Source organism: Acinonyx jubatus, chromosome A1, assembly GCF_027475565.1.
Source record: "Acinonyx jubatus isolate Ajub_Pintada_27869175 chromosome A1, VMU_Ajub_asm_v1.0, whole genome shotgun sequence".
NCBI lineage: Eukaryota > Metazoa > Chordata > Mammalia > Carnivora > Felidae > Acinonyx > Acinonyx jubatus.
This window is the reverse complement of record NC_069380.1, coordinates 107,918,147-107,945,728: the sequence shown is the minus strand read 5'-3', so window position 1 is coordinate 107,945,728 and position 27,582 is coordinate 107,918,147. Positions and strand designations below refer to the sequence as shown.

Genomic DNA, 27,582 nt, shown 5'->3' with positions numbered 1-27,582 from the left:
TTGTTTTTGTTGTTGAGTGTAGAAGTTTCTTTTACATTCTGGATAGTGATCCTTTATTAGATATATGATTTGTAAACATGTTTTTTCATTCCATAGGCTGCCTTTTCACTCTGTTGCCTTTGACACTCAAGTTTTTAAGTTTAATATAGTCCCATTTGTCTATTTTTGCTTCTCTTGCCAATGCTTTTGGTGCCATGTCCAAGAAACCATCCCCAAATTCAGTACCCTGAAGTTTTTCTTCTTAGAGTTTTTTAGGTCTTACATTTAGGTCTTTATTCTCAGTTAATTTTTGTATTATGGTGTAAGGTATGGATCCAACTTTTTGCATGTGAATATCCAGTTTTAACAAAGCCATTTGGTGAAGAGACTGTCCTTTCCCCAATGTGTAGTGTTGACACTCTTGTCTAAAATAATTTCCCCATATATGTAAGGGTTTATCTGGGATCTCTATTCTCTTATGTTGATCTATATATCTGTCTTTATGCCACTACCACACTGTCTTGAGTACTGTTGTTTGTAGTATATTTTGAGGCTGGAAAGTGTGAAGCCTCCAACTCTGTTCTTTTTCAAGATTGTTTTAGCTGTTTGGGTTCCCTTGAGATTCCACATAAATCTTAGGATGTTTTTTCCTAGTTCTGCAAAAATGCCACTGAGATTTTGACAGCAATTGCATTGCATTTGTAGATTACTCTGATTAGTTGGACGTTTTAATAATATTTGAGTCTTCCACTCCATGAGCACAGGATATGTTACCATTTATTTATATATTCTTTGATTTCTTTTAGCAATGTTTTGTATTTTCAATGAATAAGTCTTTCACCTCCTTTGTTAGGCCATACTTAGTTTTTTAAAATTGCAAATAATAATGTAATAAACATCTCTGCATAAAGAGTTCATATATCTCTGACTATTTCCTAGTTGTGGAGTTAATAAATTAAAAAAAATAATCCAGGGGTGCCTGGGTGGCTCAATCGGTTAAGCATCTGACTCTTGATTTCAGCTCAGGTCATGATCTTGTGGTTTGTGGGATTGAGCCCCGCATTGGGCTCTGCCCTGACTGCACAGAGCCTGTTTGGGATTCTCTCTCTCCCTCTCTCCTTGCCCCTCCCCTACTCACTCACACACATGCTCTACCTCTCTCAAATTGAATAAACTTAAAAAAAAAAAATCCAAGCATTCTAAGGCTTTGGAAATGCTTTGCCAATTTATTTTCCAGAAAAAATAATCCAATTTACACTCCCACCAGAAGAATATGAAAGTATATCTCCTCATACAATCATTATTATTGAACACTATCATTTTGTAATCTTTTGTTAGTTGCAAAATGGCAGCACATTGCTACTTCAATTAGTATTCTTTCAATTACTTCTAAAGCAGAATGCTTGTTTGGTATGTTTATTGGCCAACATTTTCTTATTTGAAAACTAGTAATTACTTTTGCCAATTTAACTATAATAATGACCATAATATATTTATTCATTATTGATTGATTGATTGATAAATTTATTTTATTTTGAGAGAGAGAGAGAGCACGAGAGCAGGGGAGAAGGGCAAAGGGAATATCAAGCAGGCTCCACACTTAGCGCCAAGCCCGACATGGGGCTCGATCCTATGACTCTGGTGGCATCATGACCTGAGTCAAAATCAAGAGTGGGACTCAACCAACTGAGCCACGCAGGCACCCCTATTTATTCATTTTTATTTTTTTAATGTTTTTTTACTTAAAAACTTTTTTTTAATGTTTATTTTTGAGAGAGAGACAGAGTGTGAGTGGCAGAGGTGGAGAGAGAGAGAGAGAGAGAGAGAGAGAGAGAGAGAGAGAGAGAACCTGAAGCAGGCTTCAGGCTCTGTACTATCAGCACAGAGCCTGACGCAGGGCTCGAACCTATGAAATGTGAGATCATGACCTGAGCCGAAGTCAGATGCTTCACCGACTGAGCCACCCGGGTGCCCCTATTTATTCATTTTTAGACAAATATTTTATCAAGTACCTGCTATGTGCCAACCACTGTTCTAACTTCTGGGGATACAGAAGTGCCCCTCATGGAATTGTAAGCTCCAGGAGGAAGAAGAACATTTGAAAAAATGAAGAAGTAAATTAGTTAGGATGTTAGAGGGTGATAGGAACTATGAAGAAAAATGAAGCAGGAATGGGTGAGTTGAGGACAGACAGAGAACAGGATGCAATTTTAGACTGGGTGGTCGGATAAGTATTTAGGAAGCAGGTGACATATGAAGAAAGACATAGGGTGGGGACACACAGAATATGGCCCTATCAGTTGGTGAGCATATATAACTCCACACTGGGAGCTATATATGTTCCAAACTAGGAGCTATATATCAAACTGGAGCATTTTTAGCATGAAAGGTTGTGGGGGGTATTAATAATCACCCTGGGCCAGCTGTGGCTCCTCTGGGAAAACTGAGACATGTAGTCGTCCTCTGTATAGATTATTGTAGAGACTTTGACTTTTTAAAAACTTGACTGATGTGGGACATAACTCACATAATAAAAGTATGTGCTGTGGGAGCATAAAGGGGGGAAGAAAAGTACCTGGCTGAGAGGAGAAGCTACTGGAAGGTTTGGAGTAGAAAAGTAACATGATCTCATTAAAAAAAAAAACTTTTTTTAAGTTTATTTTGAGAGAGAGAAAGAGTGTCAGCAGGGGAGGGGTAGAGAGAGAAGGAGAGACAGAATCCCTAGCAGGTTCCATGCTGTCAGCCAGGGAACCAAATGTGGGGCTCTATCCCATGAACCATAAGATCATGCATGAGCAGAGGTCAAGAGTCAGATGCTTACCTGACTGAGCCACCCAGGTGCTACAAGACATGATCTCATTTAGATCACCCACACTGCTATGCTGAGGATAGATTCAAGGAAGACAGAAGCAGAATTAAGGAGGAGGGACTAGTTAGGATGCTAACAGAATCCAGGCAAGAAACTAGATTCTAGAACATGTGGTGTAAGATTGGCTGCCAGTCTGAGATTGCTATTCGTAAGTGCAGGATAGTGCTTTGTACCCCTAATTTTAAAAGTAGTTTCTTTTTTTTTTAAATTTTTTTTTTAACATTTATTTATGAGACAGAGAGAGACAGAGCATGAATGGGGGAGGGTCAGAGAGGGAGACACAGAATCCGAAGCAGGCTCCAGGCTGCGAGCTGTCAGCACAGAGCCTGACATGGGGCTCGAACTCACGGACCGCGAGATCGTGACCTGAGCTGAAGTTGGCCGCTCAACCGACTGAGCCACCCAGGCGCCCCTAAGAGTAGTTTCTAGAGGTGCCTAGGTGGCTTGGTCGGTGGCTTGGTCGGTGGCTTGATTTTGAATCAGGTCATGATCCCAGGGTGGTGGGATTGAACCCAGAGTCGGGCTCCATGCTCAGCGTGGAGCCTGCCTGAGATTCTTTCTCTTGACCCCTCCTTCTCTCTCTGCCTCTCTCTCTTTCTCTCTCTCTCTACCAAAATAAATACATAAACTTAAAAAAATAAATAAAAGTAGTTTTTAAAAATCAGCAATGCATCTTCAGTTTAATCAAATAGTATTTGGGCATGTATTGATCTACTTGATCTTTGAACTACCGAAGAGATAATCATGCCTGTACTTGTTGCCTTTATATAAACAGATTTTCAGAAGACATAAAGCACCTGCACAAACAGCAATAAAAGGTAATTATAAAATCCTCACTTTTCATATTTAGAAAAAGCTTTGAGAGCATTTTTGATATACGCATTTAAATTTTTTAATGTCTGTGTATCAAACATATTCACCAAGCTAGATTTACAAAGTTTTTCAACTAAAATATTTATCAATGCTTGCTAAATGCAAGAAAACACTATGCTAAACAGATCTACAGAGGATAAAAAGACAAACAAGGTAATGCCCCTAGCCTCTGGAAAGCAATAAGACAAGAGCCCAACTGAGTAAGGGTAACAAGTACATGAGGAGCACAGAGGAGGGAACAGCCACTACCGGTGGGAAGGAAGTTCAAGGAGAGCTTCTTGGGAGACAGCGTGACCTGCTGTCTGTGGGACAGGCTACCTAGTGCCCAGCAAGGTAGGTGGAAAAATTATCCAGACAGGCTGCATCCATGGGGGAGAAAAAAGCACTGGGTGGATGAAACTGTGCAAATGACATGACATAAACTATTCTAGGATATTCTAGTGGGTTTTAAAGTAACAATCAAAAGCTAGGATCAGTGTGTCATGAGGATATAAAATATGTGTTAGAAATACAACAATAAAGAGAAAGAATTCAGGGTTAATCAGAAAAGTTCAAGATAAGGAACTTGAAATACTATGGACCATTTATTAAAGAAGTTATATCAAAATTTCCTCTACAAAATATTTAGTGAAAATTTAATCTTGGGGATAAGTATTTTTAGGAGATGATGCCACCAAGCATCATATAAAAAACCAGAGCTACCTCCTTTTCTGAGCACACTGTAGTGCTGGGGATGTCAAAGGCTCCGTTGCTTTTCACTGTGCTGCTGTCGCAGAAGCCACTTTCAGAGAAAGCATGCTGCCTCAGCCTCCAGGATTAACTCCTCGCTGTGTTATCATCTCAGCATGCCTAAAACATGTTAAGACAGAGACCTGACATTTATTTTCTGAGCTTATGATAACACATTACCCCATTAGTGACCATTATTTTTTACACTGCTCATTCATGGAACCAGATGCACCCCTGGTCAGAGAGAATGTAGCTGCATACCGTGCTTAGGAAGGAATCTATTAATGGAAAGAACTGTTTTAAAAGTCTTTCCAGATTGTTGGCTTGGACAGCCTTCTTCCTGAGTGCTGATGTCTCTTGGCCATGGGGCATACAAACCATCTTTACCAATCTAACTGGTTTGTGGCTTTCCTGATTATCTGTTTACTAGCAAAATACCTTTTCAACCAGTCTTAAGAAACAGAAAGTTCAATCATGCGCCTCAAAAGATCACAACAAATACAGATCATTCAAAACACCATGAGTTATAGCCGCTGAATTTTAGCAGGGAACTGTCTTGGTTTCCTTCGTAAAGGCCAACAGGTCATATGAGCCACATATCAAGGTTTCTTGATCTCTTACTGTGTTTCACTTGTAAAACACTATTAATATCTGCCATCAACTCCCCTCAAAGGATTGTATGAAATTCTCTGGATAGGAATAGTGCATATAATCATTTAGCTACAGCAATATATAGGTTCATTTCAAAAATTACTCTAATTTTGAATGTACTAGTTCACTTATACACATACACACATATACTGTTATCACCTAATAGTTGTGTTAATACAAGGACATTCTTTTTATTTGAATAGCATTTGTATGTTTGAAAATGAAGGTTCATCTTTGTATGAATTTACCAGTCCTTGACAAATGCATTTTTCAAAAAAATCTTATGAACCCATCTCATTGAATTAATTAGGAAGGTGGACTATCTAGAAATGGTTTGTTTTTAAAATAAGGGGATTATCTGGAAGAGTGGCTTGGAGTTTGCTATGTGACAAGCATTTCTCAACAGCAAAGTCATCTTAGTGTTAATCCTTAGGGTTGGTCCATTTCATCAGGAAAGACTTTGGTTTCTTCATAGAGTCTTATGCATCTGTTTTTCAGGTCACCAAATGGGGTGGAAATTTTATCAGAATGAAGTTATGAGAACTTTGGGATTTTCTTCTTTCTCCGTTGAATCTCTTGTGTTTTTCCTGAGTCTGAACCTGAAAATAAGATAAGCACTAAAGAAAATTAGTCAAGACTCTTCTCCTTAAAATGCTAGAGTGATGCTGAAAAACATTTATCCAGTCAATGAACATAACTCTAGTAATAACTCAGGAGTCTAGAGTTTGTATTCTATAATTTTACAATTCTCCTCAGGAAAGGATTGAGTGGTAAACATGAAGTTCTTGGCAAGCTAAAGTTAATATTGAAATAGTCCTATCATCAGAAGAAACAACGTTTTGGGTACATTTTGTTGTACATGTTCCTTCAGGGACCAGAATCTACTCACATACAGATTTATGTTTTTCATGGCTTGATGCTAAAGTTACTTTATCTTATGTAAACTCACAACAGCCATATGAACTATTCCTGTACAATAGACGCAAATACTGAGGTTCAGTGAAAGTTAAGTAATTTCCCTCATTTATGCAATAGATTTGGGATTTGAAGCCAGACGTTTTCACTCTAGAATCTAAACTTCTCCCACACTACCACTCATCTTTAATTGTCTGCCAGTCTGTGATATTGTATAAAGATATTTGATTTTTGTCCCTGGTTCCTGACTCAGCGCTCCTAAATCCTTTGTCATTTCCTGAGTGATAGGGGTAATAGGACTGTCTTGTCTTTTGTTCTAATGAGGCAACTCCTGGTGGGTCAGTTGATAGCTTCAGGATGGAGACTGGTCACCAGAAACACTAGGCCTTGGTTAGCAGCCTGGAACTTTCAGCCCCACCCTCCAACCTCCAAGAGAAGAGAGGGGCAACAGGTTGAATTAGTTATTGATCATGTCTATGTGATAAAACCTCCATAAAACCCTCTGAACACCGAGGTTTGGAGAGCTTCTGAATTGGTGAACACATCCATGCTCCAAAATGGCAGTGCTCCCCAGCTGCACAGGGACAGAAGGTTCCTGTACCCTGGACTCTTCTGGACCTCACCCTTTGCACCTCTTTGTACCTCACCCTTTGTACCTCACCTCTTCATCTGGTTGTTCATATGTATCCTTTATAATAAACTTGAAATGGTAAGGAGAGTGTTATCCTGGTTCTGTGAATCATTCTGGACAATTACTGAATTTGAGCACAGGGGTTGTGGAAACATCAGACTCTGAAGCCAAGTTGGATAGAAGTGTGGATAATCTGGGGACCTCATATTTATCACCAGCATCTAAAGTGAGGGCAGTCCTATGGGACTGAGCTCTTAAACCTGTGGATTCTGATGGAAACTCTGGGTGGTAAGGGTTGGAATTGAATTAAATTACAGGACACCTAGTTGGGTAAGAAGTGGTTGGTATCAGGGGAAAAACTCTCATAAAATCTCACAGACAAAAAATATATATTGAACTATTTTATTTTGTATCTCTTTATAAATATGGACAAGTATTGCTTTTCGTGTATGTATCTGCCATTGAAATTTCCTTTTCTGTCAACTGCTTGTTGATGACCTTTGGCATTTTTCCTACTGAGTTGTTGGTCTTTTTCTGACTGACTGCTGAGAGTTTCTTGTGTATTAGCTATATTAGCCCCAGGTACCTATTGTGTGTTGCAAATATTTTCCCCCTGGATTTTTGACCTTTGTTTTTAGTTATGGTTTCTTTTCTTGCTGTGCCAACAATTTCTAAAGTTTCACAATCAGACATAGCAATCTTTTCCTTTATTTCTCTTTGCTTTTCATATCATATTCAGAAAGGCCTTCTCTAAGGTTATAAAAATATATATCTTTTCTTCTGGAACATTTATGATTTTACATTAATTGCCCTTCAATTTATCTTGATGTATTTTGAAGTAGGAGTCAAGTTTTTTTATTTATACAACATAGCTAGCTGAGTTCTCTAACACCTTTTACTGAATAATCTAATTTTCCTCACTGATTTTGAATAGCTACTTTTTAGCATATACTGACTTCTCATATTTTCTTGAATTTAATTCTGAACTCTATTCTATTCCAGGGATTTCTATCCTACACCAGTATCACACTGTTTTAATTACCTTTGCTTAGTAATATGCTTTATTATCTGATAGAGCCACCCTCCATTTACCACCCTTCTTTTTCAGAAACTTCCTAGCTATTCTTGCATGTTTATTCCTTCTGAGGAATTTTGGTATCAGTTTTTAAAGTTCCACTTACCCTTTCACTTTCTGCATCTGCTCTAAGGTCTCTGGTAGAGTTACTCCAAAACTTTCAGGGAGAAAGAGGGTGATGATTCCAATCAAGACAGTCAGGCTGCCCATGAGGATGTAGGGCAGAACTCTGTTGTACGCACCTGTAAGGAACAAGAACATCAATTACATATAGGGATTTTTCAGATGCTTTTGGGAATCCTTTCATCATGGTAAACAATGGTATTTGAGAGCAGTTTTAAATCTGAACATTGTCAGAAGGAAAAAGATATGTAAAATATCACAATCACAGTTTCTCTTTGGCAGATGTCATTGCCTTCATGATCTCCATACTCATTTACCTACATGATGCTGCATAAGGTCTTTCATGCCAGTTCCATTCTCTAAGCCACTGTTTAACCATGTGTAACCCATGTTCCTTTGATGGAACTATTTGCCTACCAAGTTTTCCCTCTTACGGTGGAAGAAATTTGAGAGGAGGGATGAGAGGACATCAAGGAGAGAAAGCATATTGCAGGGACAGATACTAGCCATTATGACTGGTGTGACAAGGTGTGGCCTTTGCTTTTGCCTGCAAAAGTGGGCTGCAGTGGACAGCTAGGTCCAAAGAGCCATGAGACTCTTCTTTTTTGTTTTAATAATATTTTTTTTAACAGAGAGAGAGAGAGAGAGAGAGAGAGAATCTTAAACAGGTTCCATGACCAACTCAGAGCCCGATGTGGGGCTCGATCTCACCGAGCCACCCAGATGCCCCTAAAGAGCCATGAAACTCTTAAAGAAAAAAAACCTAAGTAATACGTTCAATCCAATTTCAATCACTAAATGTCAGGCACCGTGAATGCATTCTGCCTGGCTTTGGTTGCTTTCTGCAACATTTGCATGTCTTGGTTTTGTATGTAATTGTATGAGCCATTCCACCTCTTCCTTATCAGGCATTCCTTGGACAGGAGAATTATAGATCCTCACCTTGCTTCCCTTCTGCATACAGAGATTACAGAGGAACAACACACCCAAGAATTTTATTTGACAGAAAACGTTAAACTTGAATCTTCTGCGAGGTATCTATGTCACTAACAGGAGTAGCTATTGTGGAATAGAAAGCTCTGTCTTGGATTCCTCTGTTTCTTAGGCACCAGTGGTCCACCCTTTAGACCAAGTGAGCAGGGTTTGAACGTATAGGGAGGAAGAAAGGAGAAATGACACCATTCTATATAATAATGTGCTTTCTTAGGTGTTGTTCAGGGCAGCCATGTAGAGTATGTTTAAGGCAAGAAAATGCTTCATTTTCTCTGTGAAGATTTAGAGTGTACCTTTCCTGAGGATTAATATATAGTCTGTGTGTGTGTGTGTGTGTGTGTGTGTGTGTGTGTGTGTGTGTTTGAACCAGTAGGTAACCAATGGATGACTAGGAAGAATAAGGAGGTATATCAACATCTCTCACCATCAGTCCTCTGTGGGATCTGACTTGGAGGGCCAGATCCTACATCCATTGAACAACCCACTGAAGCCCTCTGTGGTGTTATTCCAGATTGAGAATTTTGATTATATAAAAACTAAAATTTCCTGCATTACAAAAAAATATTATTAAGTAAAAAGTGAAGGATAAACTAGGAAAAATATTTACAACATATATACAAAGGGCTAGTTTCTTGCAATTACAAAGAGCTCTTACAAATCAAAAATAAACCATTCAAAAGATGAACAAGAGACATGAACAGTCAGGTCACTGAAAAACAGATGCAATGTCAATAGAGACACGAAAAACTGCTCAACCTTATTTATAATTAAAGAAATAGAAATGAAAGCAACAATGATATCCATTTTTCAGATAACAGATTATCAATGATTTAAAAATTGGATAATCCCCATTGTTAGTGAGGATATGGAGAAATAGACACTCTCATATACTGATAGTTGGATTGTAAATTAGTACAATGTTTAGAGGCCAGTTTGTCAATATCTGGGGAAATTTTAAATTGCTCCAACAATACATAAATCTGAATGTATGTAATTAAATGAACAAAGGGGCATAGGGGCATAGATGAATGTTCATTGTAGTATTATTTGTAATAACAAAAACCTGGAAATGACCTAAATGTCCATCCATTGAGCCTAGTTAAACACATTTTTATGCATATACGTATATTAGAAGACTATATACTAATGAAAAAGAAGGTAAGAGCTATATATACTAATAAGGAAAGGTACTGTGATACAATGTTAAGTTAAAAAAGTTGTGAAACATACTAGGTATTTATACAAGGGATACAGGTATGCTATTTTGAAGGGGCACATGCACCCCAATGTTTATAGCAGCGCTATTAACAATAGCCAATGTATGGAAAGAGCCCAAATGTCCACTGATGGAAGAATGGATAAAGAAGTTGTGGTATATATACACAATGGAGTATTACTCGGCCATCAAAAAGAATGGCATCTTGCTATTTGCAACTACGTGGATGGAACTAGAGGGTATTATGCCACGCGAAATTAGGCAGAGAAATACAAATACCATATGACTTCACTCATATGAGGACTCTAAGATACAAAACAGATGAACATAAGGGAAGGGAAGCAAAAATAATATAAAAACAGGGAGGGGGACAAAACATAAGAAACTTAAATATGGAGAACAGAGGGTTACTGGAGGGGTTGTAGGAGGGGGGACAGGCTAAATGGGTAAGGGGCATTAAGGAATCTACTCCTGAAATCATTGTTGCACTATAGGCTAACTAATTTGGATGTAAATTTTAAAAAATAAATTAAATAAAAGAAAAAAAGTTGTGAAACAGTATGTACAATTTTTTTGTGCTTAATTTTATTTTATGTGTATGTGTGTGTATACTTTGTGTGTGTGTGTGTGTGTGTGTGTGTGTGTGTGTGTGTGTGTGTATGTTTTGCAATAAAAAACAACTGAAGGGCTATTCACTGAAGTGTTAATATTAGCTCCTTTTAGTTCTAGGGATGCGATTTGGGCTGCCCGAGAGTGAAGAGGTAAACTTGCCCTTTTTCCAGTACCTTTTATGCTGTTAGCATTTTTCACAATGAAAAAGTTATTCCTTTATATTTTAAAAAAAGAACAAATTGACAAGATGCATCTCACCGAGGTAAACAAAGTAGGGAGCAATGATGCTGCCCACTCTGGAGGCCATGGATGTAACCCCCACAGCCATATTCCTGACCAGGGTGGGGTAAAGCTCTGCAGTGAAGACATACAGCATGGAGAAAGCAGAGGTAATTCCGAACTTTCCTAACATCGCCAGACCAATGGACAAGAAGTTGTAATCTGGAAAAGAGACCCAGCGTAAATAGAGGTGTAAATTGGGGTGATGGTGGGCGTTCAGAGCTGACAGCCAAGAAAGAATTCTTGAAGACATCTTGGGTACAAAAAAGTGATTTTATTAAAGCATGGGAACAGGACCTGTAGGCAGAAAGAGCTACCTTGGGGTCATGAGGAGTTGCTAGTTACATACCCTCAGGTTGGGAGGGGGTTAGGGATAGAGTAAGTCTCTAAGGAATTTTGGAAGCAAGGTTTCCAGGACCTTAAGGTACTGCGTGTTGTTACGAAAATAAGCCATTTATTACCATTTAGTAAAACCTGAGTCATGAGATGCTTCATATGTATATCAGGGGGCCATAAGCTTGGAGTATGATTGCCAGCATATATCTTGGGGGTGAGATAAAGGAAGTTACCAAAGGAATTAAACAAATCTTTTTTAATGTTTATTTATTTTTGAGAGAGAGAGAGAGAGACAGAGCAGGAGCAGGGGAGGAACAGAGAGAGACGGAGACAGAATCAGAAGCAGGCTCCAGGCTTTGAGCTGTCAGCACAGAGTGATGTAGGGCTTGAACTTATGAACCGTGAGATCATGAGCCGAAGTTGGATACTTAACCAACTGAGCCCCCAGGTGCCCCAAGGGAATTTTTATATGTTAAAGTAGACTTACAGGACCCTGGGGTGTGGGGTGGGGCAGGAGAATGTTAAGCCAAGATTCCCTTTTGCCCCTAGCAAAGGGTCATCATTGAGGCAGCTCCTAGAGGAAGGTCACTGCTGGTTTCCAGGACTTGTCAGTGGGCTGTAGGCAGTAAGGGAATCTAATTTTTCATTTGCCTTAGCTTCCCTCATCACCATGGTAAGCACTTAAACCCCTTTCCTTTGTTCTTGGGTAGGCAGGAGTGTCTGAGGAATATCACACATATCCCATCCTGGGGTGGGTAGGTTACTGTTAGTCTGTACTTTGCCCTCAACTTGCCCCACACTCCCTCCTCAGAAGTGGTTTTAGAAGTGAGATTTTCTTAACTCAGTTGCTTTTGTTGTCCTTTTTGCTTGTTTGGGGATTGTTTTTATAGTATAAAGATATTCCTCAAGTAACACTTTTTCTTTAAATATCTTTTTCTTTTCTTCTTTCTTTTTTTTTTTTAGGAGAGTGAGAGAGAGAGAGAGCATGAGAGTTAGAGGGAGACAGAATCTTAAGCAGACCCCAAGCCCAGTGTGGATCCCAACATGGGGCTCAATCTCATGACCCTGAGATCATGAACTGAGCTGAAATCAAGAGTCAGACATTCAACCAATTGAGCCCCTCAAATATCTTAATAATTAGACACAAACAAAGGTGGAGAGTGACAGGTTGCTTCCTGTTTTTCTGTACTGTTTTTCTAGCTCATTTATTCCTTCAGTGACCTTTGTCCACTTTTATGTGTAACAACAGTTTCAGAGTAAGTTGTTAGCACGCTAATATAGTTAAATTTAATCCTCAAAGGGAAGAACCAATCCTTTTTATCCTGTTAATTATTAAGAAATATATATTTCTATGTATAATACTATGTATCAATGATCTATTGATAACATTTTAATAATATGATAAGGGTTGATATAAAGAGAAAAAAGAAGCAAATGTCTTTATGTGCTCTTTAACAACTTAAAGATTACAGACCATAAAAATCACTGGCCTAAGGGCACCTGGCTGGCTCAGTCAGAAGAGCATGCAACTCTTGATCTTGGAGTCATGAGTTTAAGTCCCACGTTGGGTGTAGAGATTACTTAAAAATAAAATTTTAAGGAGTGCCTGGGTGACTCAGTCGTTTGAGCATCTGACTCTTGAGTTCAGCTCAGGTCATGATCCCTGGGTTGTGGGATTGAGCCCCACATCAGGTTCTGTGCTGACAGTGTGGTGCCTGTTTGGGATTCTGCCTCTCTCCCTCTGCCCCTCTTCCCCAGCTCATGTTCTCTCTCTCTCTCTCTCTCTCTCTCTCAAAATAATGAATCAAATCAAATCAAATCAAATCTTAAAAAAAAAAATCACTGACTTACACTGGACCTGGCAAGTACTACAAACTACAACACTGGAATATGTGCCTCACATAAAAGTACCAAGGGGATGATTGACAGTATTGTTCTTCCTCTCAGTGACTTCTTCCTCTCAGTGACTTCTGATTCTCTCAGGCTGACTCCTGTTTGGACGGGGCGGGGGGGGGGGGTTGTTACAAACACAGGAAATTTATGTAGTTGTCTATCACTTATCTGAGTGGATCGACTTATGAAGAACTTACGATCTAAAGGCTACATAACAACAGGGCACAGTGACGAATGATGAGTTTAGTCAAGGTGTGGAGCTTTTCTAGTAAGCTCTTTTTTTTTTTAATTTTTTTTTAACATTTTATTTATTTTTGAGACAGGGAGAGACAGAGCATGAACAGGGGAGGGTCAGAGAGAGGGAGACACAGAATCTGAAACAGGCTCCAGGCTCTGAGCTGTCAGCACAGAGCCCGATGCAGAGCTTGAACCCATGGACCGTGAGATCATGACCTGAGCTGAAGTTGGCCCCTTAACCGACTGAGCCACCCAGGCACCCCTCTAGTAAGCTCTTAAAATTGGTTAACTTCTTACCTTCAGGTACCAGTTGAATTAAGAGAAGCACACCTCCTCCCAAGAACAGTACTCCAGCTATGATATAGCGTCTGGGCAGGGTTTGCAACAGGAGCCAGGCTGTAATGTAGGCTGGAACTTCAATCAAGGCAGAGAGGAAACAGTTCAAATAGGCATCTCCATGTAAATTAGGAGCGTTGAGAGACAGAGCAAAGTAACCCACTGAGGTAAGCATCCTGCAAAACCACAGAAAAACACAAAAGTGATGAGAGGATGACCCGAACCACTCAATAATTCCATGATGGTCAAGAAATTGTCTAGATCTTTCTGTCCTACAAGTAGCCACTAACCACATATGGCTATTTAAAAGTAAATAAGTTAAAATTAAATAAAATTATAAATTCAATTCTTCAGTCATACTTGCCACACTTCAACCCACTTAATAGCTGCATGTGGCTAGTAGTTACTAAAATGGACAACTCAGACATAAAATATTTTCATCATTGTGGAAAGTTCTATTGGATAGCCCTAGTCTAGATATACCAACATTCAACAATACCTACCCTGGTCTAATGAATTTCAAATTTCGTTATTTCCTGAATAGCTTGTATACATCCTCATTCCCTTACAACTATAATTTGAAGAAAGATTGTCAGTCACGTCAGTGAACGTAAAATCCAGATTTCATTCTTATCAAAAAGAAAAACGAAGATACATAGGTAATACTATGGGATTCACTTACGGTAAATTCCTATCAATTTATTAAAACTCACTTTGGGGAAAAGAATGAAAGTCCCCATAATGGTTCAAAGTATCACACAGTACACACCCCATATCCCGTCATTACAGTGAATTTCCACATAACTGTGAAGCTTTTCTGTGCAAAAAACAACTGCCCTTTAAAGACTCCTCTGTGCAGAAATTTGCTTATTATTGACATGACCGAAAAGCAGAGGACATTTGAAAAATGTTTTCAGGAACAATGCTGGATCTTTTAATACATATTCTACTGGGTTGGGTAGCACAAGGGCTAATGCAAAACAAAAGAAAAAATGGAACATTATCAGTCTGAGGATTTTCGCGATGGTTGCATTTGGTAATAAGTACAATGCAGGCAAAACTAGGGACTAGTACTGGTTCAGTAGCACTCGAGATACATTTGCACCAATGACATACGCTGACATAGAAGAAGTAAGCAGGCATAGAGTGAGGAAAGCCATGTGCTTGTGACACACTTGCTGTATCAAGGGGCATAACTCTGTCATTGATCTCTTCTAACTGCAAAACAGGATGGCCCTAAAAGCAGACTCACTGCAGTCTCTGAACCTACAATTTCTTGTGTTGCCACTGTCGGGTAGGCAGGTCTTCTTTTCTCCTTCCTCACTTCTTGGTAGATACATCATCAAATCTAGCCTACAGAGTCAATTCATTATTTCTATGCCTGAAAAATCACTGGGTAGTCTGCTATTGGCAAGGGTGAAAAGCTTATCAGAAGTCCGATGCAGTGGGGATGTTGTGACGTCATTGTTCAGCTGCCAGTCCAGCTTGGAGAAGCAGGAGCTGAATTACCCTCTCAGTCTCAGGCACCAGGAACATTAATGGTCTTCATCTCAACTACCCTAGGATTGGCAGACCCTTTCCATGCGGGCCACAGGACTGCAGACCTAAAGATTACCCCTGTGACTTTTTTTTCAGCATCCAGTTCTGTGAATTGAATGGAGACATTTCCAAATGGCTTAGAATTCTATAATTTTTATTTTGTCTCAGGAAAACTCAGGCCATGCCCTGATGTTCCCGGTGGATTAAAGAAAATCAATTGTACACTTATGTGCTGCATGTCACATTTCTAGATCACTTGTTACTTACCACAACATCAAAGACATAATGGTAATTGTGGCAATGTTCCGAGTCCTGAACAGGCTGAGAATGAGAATTTTCTGCTGGCTTGGGAGTTTTAGTTCCTGTAGCTAATATAATGCAAATAACCAAGAGATGAAGAGGTTAGTGAGGAAGTATCTTCAACCATGACAGTGTGGGAAAGACTAATGCTTGTAACTCTGCTTCGCCTTGAGTATGCTCAGAAGTCTGGAATTTGAGGGGAATAAGGGCATCTACATATATGATGCTTATTCTAACACTTTAAAATACTTGTGACCCATTTTAGACAGAAGCCTTTGAAATATGTAACATTGGCTTCCCTGTCTCTTCATATAAAGCCTGATTGCTAACAGCCTTTTCTTGACTCATGGTCACATCACTGTGGTAACCTTAATCACACGGAGCTGTGATCCTTTGGACCTGTGCTCCTTAGGGCCAAGCAACCCCTAACTGCCTTGGGGTTCATGTCTGCTTTTTATATTTTTCTTGTTGTTGTCTCAGAGTCAGAACGGATTTGGGTTGACTGAGGGACCTTGGGCAAGTGACTATTCCCCCTGAGCCTCAGTTTACTTGTATGCTAAAAAGGTATAATAATTGGGAGTTGAGAAGATTACATGAGATCATATATATGTATATAAAGCTTAGCATAGTACTTGAACCATAGTAAATACCCAATACATTTTAACTATACTTATTGCTACTACTGCATCACTGAGGAAAAGGTGCTATTTGGCTAGTGGCAAATTCTTACTGCTGTCAATGGGCTTCCCTCCTTTATTTTTAATTTAACTAAAGTGAACTTGCCATGTGTTAGGAGTCTAGATAACCAAGCTCAGTGGAACTTGTAAAGAAGTTACAAGGCCCTGAGGTGGGTAATCTTTTTGGGATAAAGTGCAAGCACATAGAGTGCATGTGCAGTAAGACGCTGAGGGGCACCTGGGTGGCTCAGTCGCTTAAGCGTCTGACTTCAGCTCAGGTCATGATCTCACAGTTGGTGAGTTTGTCTCCCTGCTGTCAGGCTCCCTGCTGACAGCTCAGAGTCTGGAGCCTGCTTCGGATTCTGTGTCTCCTTCTCTCTCTCTCTCTCTGCCCCTCCCCTACTTGTGTCCTCTCTCTCTCTCTCTCTCTCAAAAATAAATAAACATTTTTTAAAAAAAGATTTAAAAAAATAAGAGGCCGAGGAAGGAGTGTCTACAATGAAGGAGTAAGACTGCCAGACTGGCCATTGTAGCAAGCGCTCCCCAAATATGAGCATCTGTCTTCCCAAGAATAACCACACTCCCTCCTGCAGTTCGCAGACATATCGCCTTTCTTCTTCTACAGTATTTGGAGTGTGCAGCTCTAGAACATGCCCCTGGCAGTAGAACCCTGTTATCACAACAAAGCAAAGCCCCTGCATAAACTAGTGGGAACTAGAAGTCTTCATGGGGGTTCTGGAAGTGGTGCCATGCATGGATAGGACCTGGGCACCAGGTCTATGCTAACACTTGGTGCTTTATGAAAATGCAGATCGCCAGGTCTTACCCTGGCCCTGCTGGATCTGAATAGTTCCTGTGGGCGCTGAAGCCTAGGATTCTGTATTTTTTTAAAACAATTTTTTTAATGTTTATTTATTTTTGAGAGACACGGCATGAGTGGGGAAGGGGCAGAGAGAGAGGGAGACACAGAATATGAAGCAGAATCCAGGCTTTGAGCTATCAGCACAGAGCCTCATGTGGGTCTCAAACTCACGGACCATGAGATCATGACCTGAGCCGAAGTCGGACATCCAAATGACTGAGCCACCCAGGCATTCCAAGGACAGTATTTTTAAAGCTCCTTGGGTGATTTTGATGACAGCCAGGTTTGGAAACCTCAGGACAAGAATATTCTTATATCCAGTGCTTGCCTCTGTATGGAGTCACCAAAATGCCTTTGAACCAGACTCGATGAGCAGGTTAAAGGTGCTTGAGAAGGAAAGCCAGAGAAGCCCCAGATCACTTTCCAAGATGATACTACTCTGTATTTTTTCCTGTCCACTGCCTCTACCTTGAGATAAGAAAGCACAGTTGTGAAGAGCATGTACTTTGGCACCAGACAGCTCTAGTGAGACTTCTAGCTGTGTAATTCTAGGCAAATTACTTAACTTCTCTGTGCCTCAATTTCTTCTCCCGAAAAAAAGAGCCTAGAGTAGTATCCACGAGCTATGGCTTGAATGAACATCAAATAATTTGAATACCATGCCTGGCATCTGGTAGACTCTCCATTATCATTCTGAGCAGGCCGCACTTGCTGATGCAGGTCTCTGTGGACCCTCCTTAAGAGGACCCCTCTCCACTGTCACCGGGAGGTGAGCAGCAGAGATGAACACTGGCTCTCATTCCTCCAGCAGGCTTGTCCAATTCAGGCTCCAAATGCCTCATGGTAGGAAGAAACAAGATGCTATCAGAAGCATGTGTTTTGACACTGGACTTTATTCTTATTTGCCTCTAACTATCTCTTGTAAGTCTGACTTCTACTACTAAACTGTAAATTCCTCAAACACAGGAATCAGATCACATATCCAATAAATATCAACAAACAACCACCACAGCCCTGAGATGCAGAAGAGTTCACTGGACACTCCCCATGTCCAATAAATTATCTAAGGCTGGGAATGAAATTCTTTTTTTAAAACATTTTTTTAATGTTTATTTTTGGAGACAGAGAGGTGGGGGGGAGGGGCAGAGAGAGCAGGAGACACAGAATCTGAAGCAGGCTCCAGGCTCTGAGCTGTTGGCACAGAGCCTCATGCAGGGCTCGAGCTCACAAACCATGAGATCATGACCTGAGCTGAAATCAGATGCTTAACCAACTGAGCCACCGGGGGAACAGAATTCCTGATGTGAAGAGTGAAGTATTCAGCAATCTCTGTCCCAGCAGCCCTCTGGGACCTTGGGTTCCTGGCACTGTAATTAACTCTCCAGCCATTGCCAGGACATCTGCTTCTGACAGAGGTGCCAAAGGCCAGGGACAGAGGAAGCCCTTGCGGTGGAGCAGTGGTGTGCCCACCACCCTCTGAAAGTTCTGCTTTCTGTGGAAGCCAGCAGTGCGGACTTCAATGTGGGCAGGCATACTGTTGCTGCACCTAGTCTTCTTTGGGTTTCCTGAGCAGACCCCTACCCTTCTCCCAGCCAGGATAGCCCTGCTCCATTCTTTTCATTCATCTAAGGGCCCCCACCCCTGGTTCAGACCTGCCTCTTCAGCTCTGAGTCTGTCTATTCCCTTTCTCTGCTGGCACACAGCATCTACTCCTTGGATACATAAGCATTTCCTCCCTCCTGGCATCATTTATGTTTCATCTAATCTTGGTGACACTCTTAGCTACATGCTATGCTCCTTAAGCATAGGAACCGTATCTCACTTTCTCATTTTCTCTAGGATGTGGCACAGGGCATGAATGGGGACACTGCAAGTCTTCACTGACTGTCAGGAAGTGTGGCTGCCACCATGGAATATCTTTTTCGCATGGTCTCTTGCCTTCAGGGGTGAACCTTCGAGCCTTTTGGGGTGAACCCTTGAGCCTGTGCTTTCACACCTTTAGGTTTTAGACACAACACAGCAAGACTAAAGGCATATACAGCTTCCTCAGCAACTTTGGAATGATTCAGAGTACAGTGGGTAAATCCTGCATGGAATTTCCCTCAACTACATTTTTTTCCACTTAATGTGGACATTTAGATTATGTGATATGCAACTGCACCAGTGGTTTGGAGCAGTACCAGTAAAAAGTTGGAAGTAAACTTGCCAAAGGAAAGGGAATTAGTATTTAATCAACACTTGTTGTATGCTAAGCAGTTTACATACATGATCGCACCTAATTCATACACAGCCTTTTGACGTGGGTTTCATCTCAGAACTTAATCATCACTATGTCTCTAAGGACTCATGCAGCACGTGGTACATAGTGGGCACTCAAAACACATCGGATTAAATTACATTCCCTGAAATCAAGAATGCATGGCTGACCTCAAGAGGGCACATCTGCCAATGTTTACCTCAATAGGATCAAAAATCACCACTGGGGCCACTTTGTTGTTCATTTTTGCAGCTTTTTGGATGATATTTTCAGCCTCTATAAATCTTCTCTGGGATATCAACCACCGGGGAGATTCAGGAATAAACCTGGAATAAATTTTTAAGGGTTTATAATTTTTCAGAATAGCAAGCTTTCATAGTGTTCACCACAAGTTCCCCCAAATGATTTTTATTTTGTGAAATTGTAGTGTGCCTGTTTAAAGGAAATCAGGAAGGGGGGCACCTCATAAGATTTCCATTGATAATAGGAATAAACAAAAGCACCTCCAAGTTTCAAAGTCTTGATCAAACCATAAGACCAATCATCATCAGTTGTACTTGAAGCCAGGACCAGACCATAAGGAGTAACATTAACTGTGGGTGCGTGTAAGCCAGGGCAGTGGGAGAAAGTCATCTCAAATGTAATAGCCAGGGTGGGTCATAAAAGAAACACAATCTAGTGTCTTTTTAGTGTCTCCATCCCTTGAAGAATTCCTGGGGCCCCAGCTGATGAAGCTGAAAATTTTATCAGGTAAAGGGTGGCCAAGGCATCTGTGCTTTCTGGGCTCTTCTTACAGTCAGAGGAGAAGATGTACATACGGACACCCTCCGATGGGCTATCCCTGTGGCTCTCAACAGACTCCCAGGCCAGTGAGTAACCAAACCAGTTTTTGGGAGACAGTCAATGTTATCGTTTTTTTTTTTCAACCATCTAGAAACTTTTTTTATTACACACACTTGACTTCTATTCTTTCCTAATTTTTCTATTTTTTCTATTTCTATTTATTTTTTCATACTTATATTTATTTATATTTTCTGTTCTTTTCTACTTTTTATTTCTCAAAATCTCTTAGCCATTCTTCTGCCATTCTTCTCTTGTTTTTCTCACCTATTTGTCAGTACTCAGTTATCCCAGAAAATAAATCACATGTAGCAGGTATAGGGGCCTCCTATAATTACATGTGCCCCTCTAAAACCTCAATAGGAATTAATCTCAGAGCAAAACACAACTTATCAAATGGTCAACCCTCAGCCTCCTCCCCCAGCCTATTAGCACATGAGTTGAAAAATGAACCCAGTTTATATTTTTTGGAATCTACTCTTAGTTGGTCCCTGTAGCAACTGTGATGTTAGGTCACTGACCTTCAGTAATTGAGCTGTGCTGTCCAAGAGAACTTTCTGCAGTGTTCTATAGCTGTTTTGTTTAATATAGTAGCCAATAACCACATGTTGTTGAGCTAGTGTAACTAGTGTGACTGAGGAAATGAATTTTTAATTTTATTTACTTTTAATTAATTTTAATTTACATAGCTGCATGTGGCTAGTGGCTACTGTGTTAGTGCAGAATTTGAGGCCTTACTTCCCAGCCACTTTATACTTCATGTATATATACATGTATGCTTTACTTCTGGTTCTGAGCAATGTCTTTTCCCCACCAGGTTGTTCTTAGAAATACTCTACCTTTCCTTCCACAGGCTTTCAGGGCCATCATTGACCTCAAGTTCCTAATGTTTAGTCAGCTAGATATTGAAAAGCTTCTATTGGTTCTTCAAGTTGCATCTATTGGCTCTTTCTCACCCCCTATACACATACTCCATTCATACCTGTAGTCACTTCCTGCCAAACCTTTTTAAAAATAATTTTTTTTAACATTTATTCATTTTTAAGAGACAAAGAGAGACAGAGCACAAGTTGGGGAGGGCAGAGAGAGAGAGAGAGACACAGAACCCAAAGCAGGGTCCAGGCTCTGAGCTGTCAGCACAGAGCCTGGCGTGGGGCTTGAACCCACAAACCGTGAGATCAAGATCTGAGCTGAAGTCAGATGCTCAACCAACTGAGCCACCCAGGCGCCCCTTGCTAAACCTTTTAAAGGGAACTTGGGACACGGGTGGCTGGGTGGCTCAGTTGGCGACTCTTGATTTCGGCTCAGGTCGTGATCTCACAGTTTGTGAGATCAAGTCCCACGTCAGGCTCTGTGCTAACAGCACAGAACCTGCTTGAGATTCTCTCTCTCCCTCTTTCTCTGCCCCTCCCCTGGTCGTGTGTGCCCCCCACCCCCGTCTCTCTCTCTCTCTCTCTAAATAAATAAGTAAACATAAACAAACAAACAAACAAACAAAAAAGGAACCTGGGACATAAAAAATTCCCCAGACTACCTGCAGGGCTCTGCATGGGTTTACTCCCATTTCCAGGCCACCATACTCAGGGCTGCTGTGATCTCTATTTTTGGATTGCCATGGCTTTTTACTGCATGGAGAATTAAGTCTAGCTGATTATTTCAAAATTTAATGGAGTACCATATGAGGTTATACACCGTAGCCTCTCTAGGTATTGAATTCAAGTTGAACAGGGGAAGGGCATTGCTAGAGAGTCTCTATCATACATTGAGCAGACAGCAGGAAGTGCAGCAGCCCTAACCTGACCCCCCAATCACCCCAACCCCCCCAGACTGATGAGTATGGCTTCCGGAAGTCCCACCCTCAGGGATGAGGCATTCATAAGAAAGCTATTCTGTTTTTATAGGGGAATGATAAGACTGTTGTTAAACTTTCAGCATAAGCACTCAGCTTTGTAGTGCTGGCCCGGGGCTGCCCTCTGTCTAGGGCAGTCCTGTCCCTGGTACAGTGTGCCCACAGCCGGGAGCGCTCATGGGTCAGCCCATGGGCAACCAACAGAAGCAAGAACTCTCCTTAGGGCAAGAGTAATGCAGCTCCTCATGGGATGGACCTCCTCAGCTGGAAACCGAAGGGGCTGACCTACCAGAGTGGTTCCTTGCTGCAGTATCTGGGCCTGAGGCAAAGGCCCAAGCCCCAGAAATTAAAATCCATACTAATCTCTAATGGTCAGTCAGGGCCCTTCTATTTTTATTCTCTCTCTCTCTCTCTCTCTCTCTCTCTCTCTCTCTCTCTCTTATAGGAGCAAATACCAATAACCAATATTATTATACCATATTTTAGAAGTACTGGTGTCTTATGCCAAAACAGCAACCAGGAATCATAGATTATTAACATCATTTGTGTGAAGAGGCAGAAAATAACCTTTGAATAATCTTGTCTCGTGTCTTGAGAGAATCTCTGGTCACCACCATCTCTTATAATAAATTCAGTTAGCAAGGGAATTATGGAAACAGAGACAGAAGATGTGATGAAGGTAATGTTGATGATAATGATGATGCTGGCTCTCATTCCAGGAAATTGCCCTTCTCTTGTAAATCTGGGGTGCTTCCTTGGAGACAGAGCTCTGTAGTTAATCGTCTGTCCTTATTTCCCATAAGCTTTCCTGACCCTCAGACTGGGTACCAGAAGAAACCTCCAAATCAGAATAGTAGCTAACCTTGAAAACAGTGTCTCTCAAATTCCAGAGAAGTAAGGAAAAAAAGTGCTTTCTCCTCCCAGGCACATGTATGCCAAGAATTTACACTGAAAAACATAGCAGTCTTAGAGGTGATAAAAAGACAGTAGCTTGGAGTGGTCCAACCTGATCTATCCAGTCCAAGGAGGCCAAAATGTGCTGTCAGTCTGTATGGCTGTCTAACAATTGCAGGAAGATAAAAGACCTTCTGGCAACTTCCTAGGCTGTGTCCACAGGACAGGGAAACCATAAGAGCTAGTCTAAACCATGAGTTTTTAAAACTGGTCAAAGAAACTTTCATTGTGTGTAAGCAGGTACAGATCAAGCAGTTTGGTAAAACCTGTCACTGCGGGGAGATTTGATATTGATAACCTGAAACCAAACCAAGAAGGATTAACGAGAGAGAGAGAGAGAGAGAGAGAGAGAGACCCACCAGTAGAAGAAATCCCCTTTCCTCTTACTTAAATATGGGGGGAGGGAACCCAAAATACAAAGAAATGGGGGAATCCCCCAAAAGAGGGTGCAACTGGAACCTTATTCCATGATTCTAATCTCTTCTCTCACCTGAAATTTCCCACATAATCATGTTGGGTGAAACTGGGACCCAGCATCTCCAAACTTGGTTATTCCCACACCAATGTGTCAAAATTGGGTGGCAGGATTATGGAAGGAGAGAACATTTCTCTAACAACTTATTAAACGAAAGTAATTCTTTCGCCCTTCAAGACAAAGCAGATAAATAGGAGCAACCTACATGTTAATCACCTTGTGATAGAGAAGCCTGAGGAAATGACACTAGATGAATCCATAAGGAGAAAGAGATTTCCTAGAGACAGAACAGTGTGGAAAGAGCAGGGTGGGACAGAGTTGGAAATAACAGAACCCCACAGTAACAACTCCACAAGCAACATTAACAACCAACATCAAGTTGGGTGAGCCTGTGGGGGGAAGCCTGTGGGGGGGGCGTTTCCTGAGAACTGTGCTTTTCGGGGACCATGGAGAATCAAACCCCAGCACACAGGCCCACCCACAGCGAGGCAGACACTCTACGGGCTCCGAAACCCCAGCCTCAGCCAGTCGCGCTGAGGTCACGCAAGCCCACGTGAGGAGGATCCACACCAGGCTCTGGCTCCAGGCATGCTGGCCCGCAGCAGGGGGCTGTCTGGGACCGAGCCACACTCACCACCACAGGGGGATGCACAGCACCCCCGGCACCGTCAGCGCCAGCAGCAGCATCCGCCAGTCTCTGATGAAGTAAGCAAACAGTGGCAGCAGCATGTAGCCAACTGCAAAAAATGTGCACACTCCTAACGTAGAGAATATAATACGAACTGACTTGCCAAGAATTTCAGTTCCTGTTCAAAACAAGGGAGGAGTATTAGCATTTTAACTCACTTTAATATTTGCTGTTTTACATCAATTACCTGGCAGTTAGAGTTCGAACTGTAATTACTTGCAAAAGGGAAGAGGCACTTGTTTGCCGTGTGGCCCAGAGGAGGCATGATCAGGGTGAAGGAAAGCGGGAAGTGATCCCAAGACTTGTCACCTTAGAGAAGGATGAGTTTTCATGAGATTTTAAAGGAGCCATAGATTTATCTTTTGAAGGCCATCTCATGTCACAGAAATATCATGCCCAGCCCTGAGGGGTAATCTCTTCTGAGAAGGCCACATTTCCAAAATGAGTGTCCCAGGTTGAGGAGCCGACAGGGTGCTCCAGGAGACAGTCGGGGCTCTTCTGGGGGTCTCTGTGGAGTCGTGATGCATGGAGCCTTTCCCAGAGTTCTGCACTATAAACAGACACGGGGTCTTGGGGAACAGTGGGAAGTTCATAGTTAACTGAGTCGCATTAGGACACCTTTAGCCACCCTTGAGCCCTGGGAAGTGATAAATAGGGTCCAGCTGGCTCCTGAGGTACATAGGGAAGGCTCCAGCATCCAGGGCTGAATTCCCTGCAGCCACACTGTGTCCAGAGATCAGCCCCAGGCAGAAATAGTCTATTCAGACCATGGAAAGAAAAGAAGCAGCTGATTTGCTGGCCCAGCAGGTGACAGGCAGCTCTACAGCTGGCCACACACCCAGGGAACTTCATGGAGCCTCCCCAGAGCGCCACAAAGGGCCAAGACTGCTTGGCGTTGGGCCCTAGTTTGGGGAGAGGACACACAGGTGGCTGTTGGCTCTTGCTGTGCTCAGTGCCACAGGTCTTCCAGAGACATTGCCTGCCTCTTGGAGCTCTCAGTTGATATGGGGGAGTCTGAGAAGAAGCTCCTTCTGTTGTCACAGAGTTCCAGGCCCTTTCCGGAGTCCACTCTTGGTCCTCTGCCCCGAGGCAGAGATCTGGCCAATGGCAACGGCTCTGCCTTTTATTTGAGATCTGCCCACCACTGCAGAAGAGTAACCCAGGAAACACAAAACAGCATTCAAAGGACCTTTCAGGCTTGTCTTTAAAGAGATATTTTCTCAGATGTGTTGATATGCCCTGAGCCCAGGCTAAGGAATTAAGGGCTAATTCCAGAAAAGCAGTATAATTACTACTGGTGACCCTTGAGCAATGGGTTTGAATTCCATGGGTCCACATACACAAGGTTTTTGTTTTTTGTTTTGTTTTGTTTGTTTTTGTTTTAGTAAATAAGTATGGTACTGTAAATGTATGTCTCTTCCTTATGATTTTCATAATAACATTTTCTTTTTTCTAGCTAACTTTATTATAAGAATACAGTAATAATATATTCAACATAAAAAATATGTTAATTGCGGGGCTGCTGGGTGGCTCAGTCAGTTGAGCATCCGACTTCGACTCAGGTCATGATCTCACGGTTAGTGAGTTCGAGCCCCACTTCGGGCTCTGTGCTGACAGCTCAGAGCCTGGAGCCTGATTCGGATTCTGTGTCTCCCTCTCTCTCTGCCCCTCCTCCACTCATGCTCTGTCTCTCTCTCAAAAATAAATAAACATTAAAAAAATACATATGTTAATTGACTGTGTATGTTATCAGTAAGGCTTCTGATCAATGGTAGGCTCTTAGTAGTTAAGTGTTGGCGAAGTCAAAAGTAATACATGGGATTTTCGACTGTGCGGGTGAAGGAGGGGTCAGTACCCCAACCCCCTTGCTCATGGGTCAGTTGTATTTGGCTAGTTTCCCATTCTCACCACTTGTTCCTTATCCCCAACCCATTTCTTCCTCAGCATGACTTAGAGGTTTGCCTCAGTGGTTCCCTCTTGAACAGCCATTGCTAAAAAGCAGACTGTTAGAAATGTGCGCCTCTCACATCCCAGACTGTGGGCAACAGCCCTAACCACCTGGGGCCTGTTATAGCCTCTCAACTAATTTCCAAAAATAGGGCCTGACTTCGCTGAAGATCATGAGTGTTAATTTCAGGTATTTTCTTACCTCACTAAGGACCCTCCTACCACTCCATAGGCAGACTCACCATGCCATGTTTCTAAACACTTTGGCTGTAATTATTGTGATGTGAGAATGGATAGGGGGTGCTTTATTCCTAAGCAGAGATTCAGAAGTGAAGCAGCAGAGGATTTGGTTGTGGAAAAGAGAAAGTGCACAGGACCAAGGGAGAACCTTGCAGAATTGTGAAGCAAGGGAGCTCCCCCATACTTCCACGATCCTGATAAGAAAGAAAAGCAACACCACTGGGTTCCTGGATAATCTCTGTCTCTAAGCTCGAGTGTCAGGGCAGAACAGAGTTGTTCTGACTTTGCAGAGTACCCATGGGACACAGAGCTTTTTAAATCTACCTCTCTGCCTTTCTGTGGAGCCACATGAATGGCATGAACCTGAAGAGTTCCTTATTAGCACGACTTCCTGCTCTGTGACTTTTAGACCATCACCCCTCTGTAAACATTATCATTGTCCTCGTCATCACCATCATCTTCACACTAGCATTTATTTTGAGCCGGCACTTTGAGTCAGGTTCTAGACTAAGTGTTTACATCTATTATCTCTTTGAAGCATCACAATAATTGTGCAAAAATGAATATTACTTCTGTTTTACACATAATCAGCTGAGACTTAAACAGCTGAAGCAAATGGTCTCACTTCACACCATGTATAAAAATCACCTGGGGGCAAAGCCTGGGCCTTCTCAACCAGTCCTTCACCTGAGACTCCTAAAGGAGACATTCACGGGAGATAGGTCAGGCCATGGTCTCCTTTCAAGAAGCCAGGATTTGTGTTTTCCCTTCCTGGGCTGGTCTTCGAACCAACTGGAGGCCAACCAACCTTCTCAGAGGAATGCTAAGAGAGGAGCCTTGATTCCTGCAGACCTTTCACAGGCTGTAGCTGCCCCACAGGTGACAGCAGTGACTTCTGGTTCTCCTGGCTGGGAATGCCTCTCCTGGCCTTGTTTACACCCTAGGTTTTTGCTTCTAGTTGGTCTTGGTCTAGTTGGTTCTTGGAGTGTCTGTTGGAAGTAAGACTCTGTCATCTAAGCCAGAAGGGCCTGTCCTGGCCAGGAGTGTTTGCCTTTTGCCTGTCACTACCCCCTGAATCTAAGTACTCTCTCCAAGAGGGTACTCTGTCCAAGTGGGTGATTCAGGGAGGGTCAGGCTCACTTCTGCATTGATCAAGGCCCTTCTGTGGGAGTCATCCCAGGAACCACTGAATCCATTCCACATGGAG

The 27,582-nt window shown here is 41.8% G+C and overlaps 1 protein-coding gene across 2 annotated transcripts in view; it reads right to left on the bottom strand.

The window, feature by feature from the left end:
- Nucleotides 1-5,200: 5,200 nt before the first annotated feature.
- The window catches only part of SLC22A4 (solute carrier family 22 member 4), a 42,403-nt gene continuing 20,021 nt past the window's right edge, over nt 5,201-27,582 (bottom strand). The window contains exons 4-10 of one of the 2 annotated variants that reach the window (XM_027076734.2): nt 24,135-24,306; nt 19,582-19,708; nt 15,554-15,654; nt 13,709-13,923; nt 10,925-11,107; nt 7,829-7,964; nt 5,201-5,700 (exon numbers count right to left, since the gene is read on the bottom strand). In XM_027076734.2, the coding sequence (XP_026932535.1) occupies nt 5,625-5,700; nt 7,829-7,964; nt 10,925-11,107; nt 13,709-13,923; nt 15,554-15,654; nt 19,582-19,708; nt 24,135-24,306 (1,010 nt within the window). In that variant the 3' untranslated portion in view covers nt 5,201-5,624. The remainder of the gene's footprint in view (nt 5,701-7,828; nt 7,965-10,924; nt 11,108-13,708; nt 13,924-15,553; nt 15,655-19,581; nt 19,709-24,134; nt 24,307-27,582) is intronic. The other variant, XM_027076735.2, reaches the window with a different exon arrangement.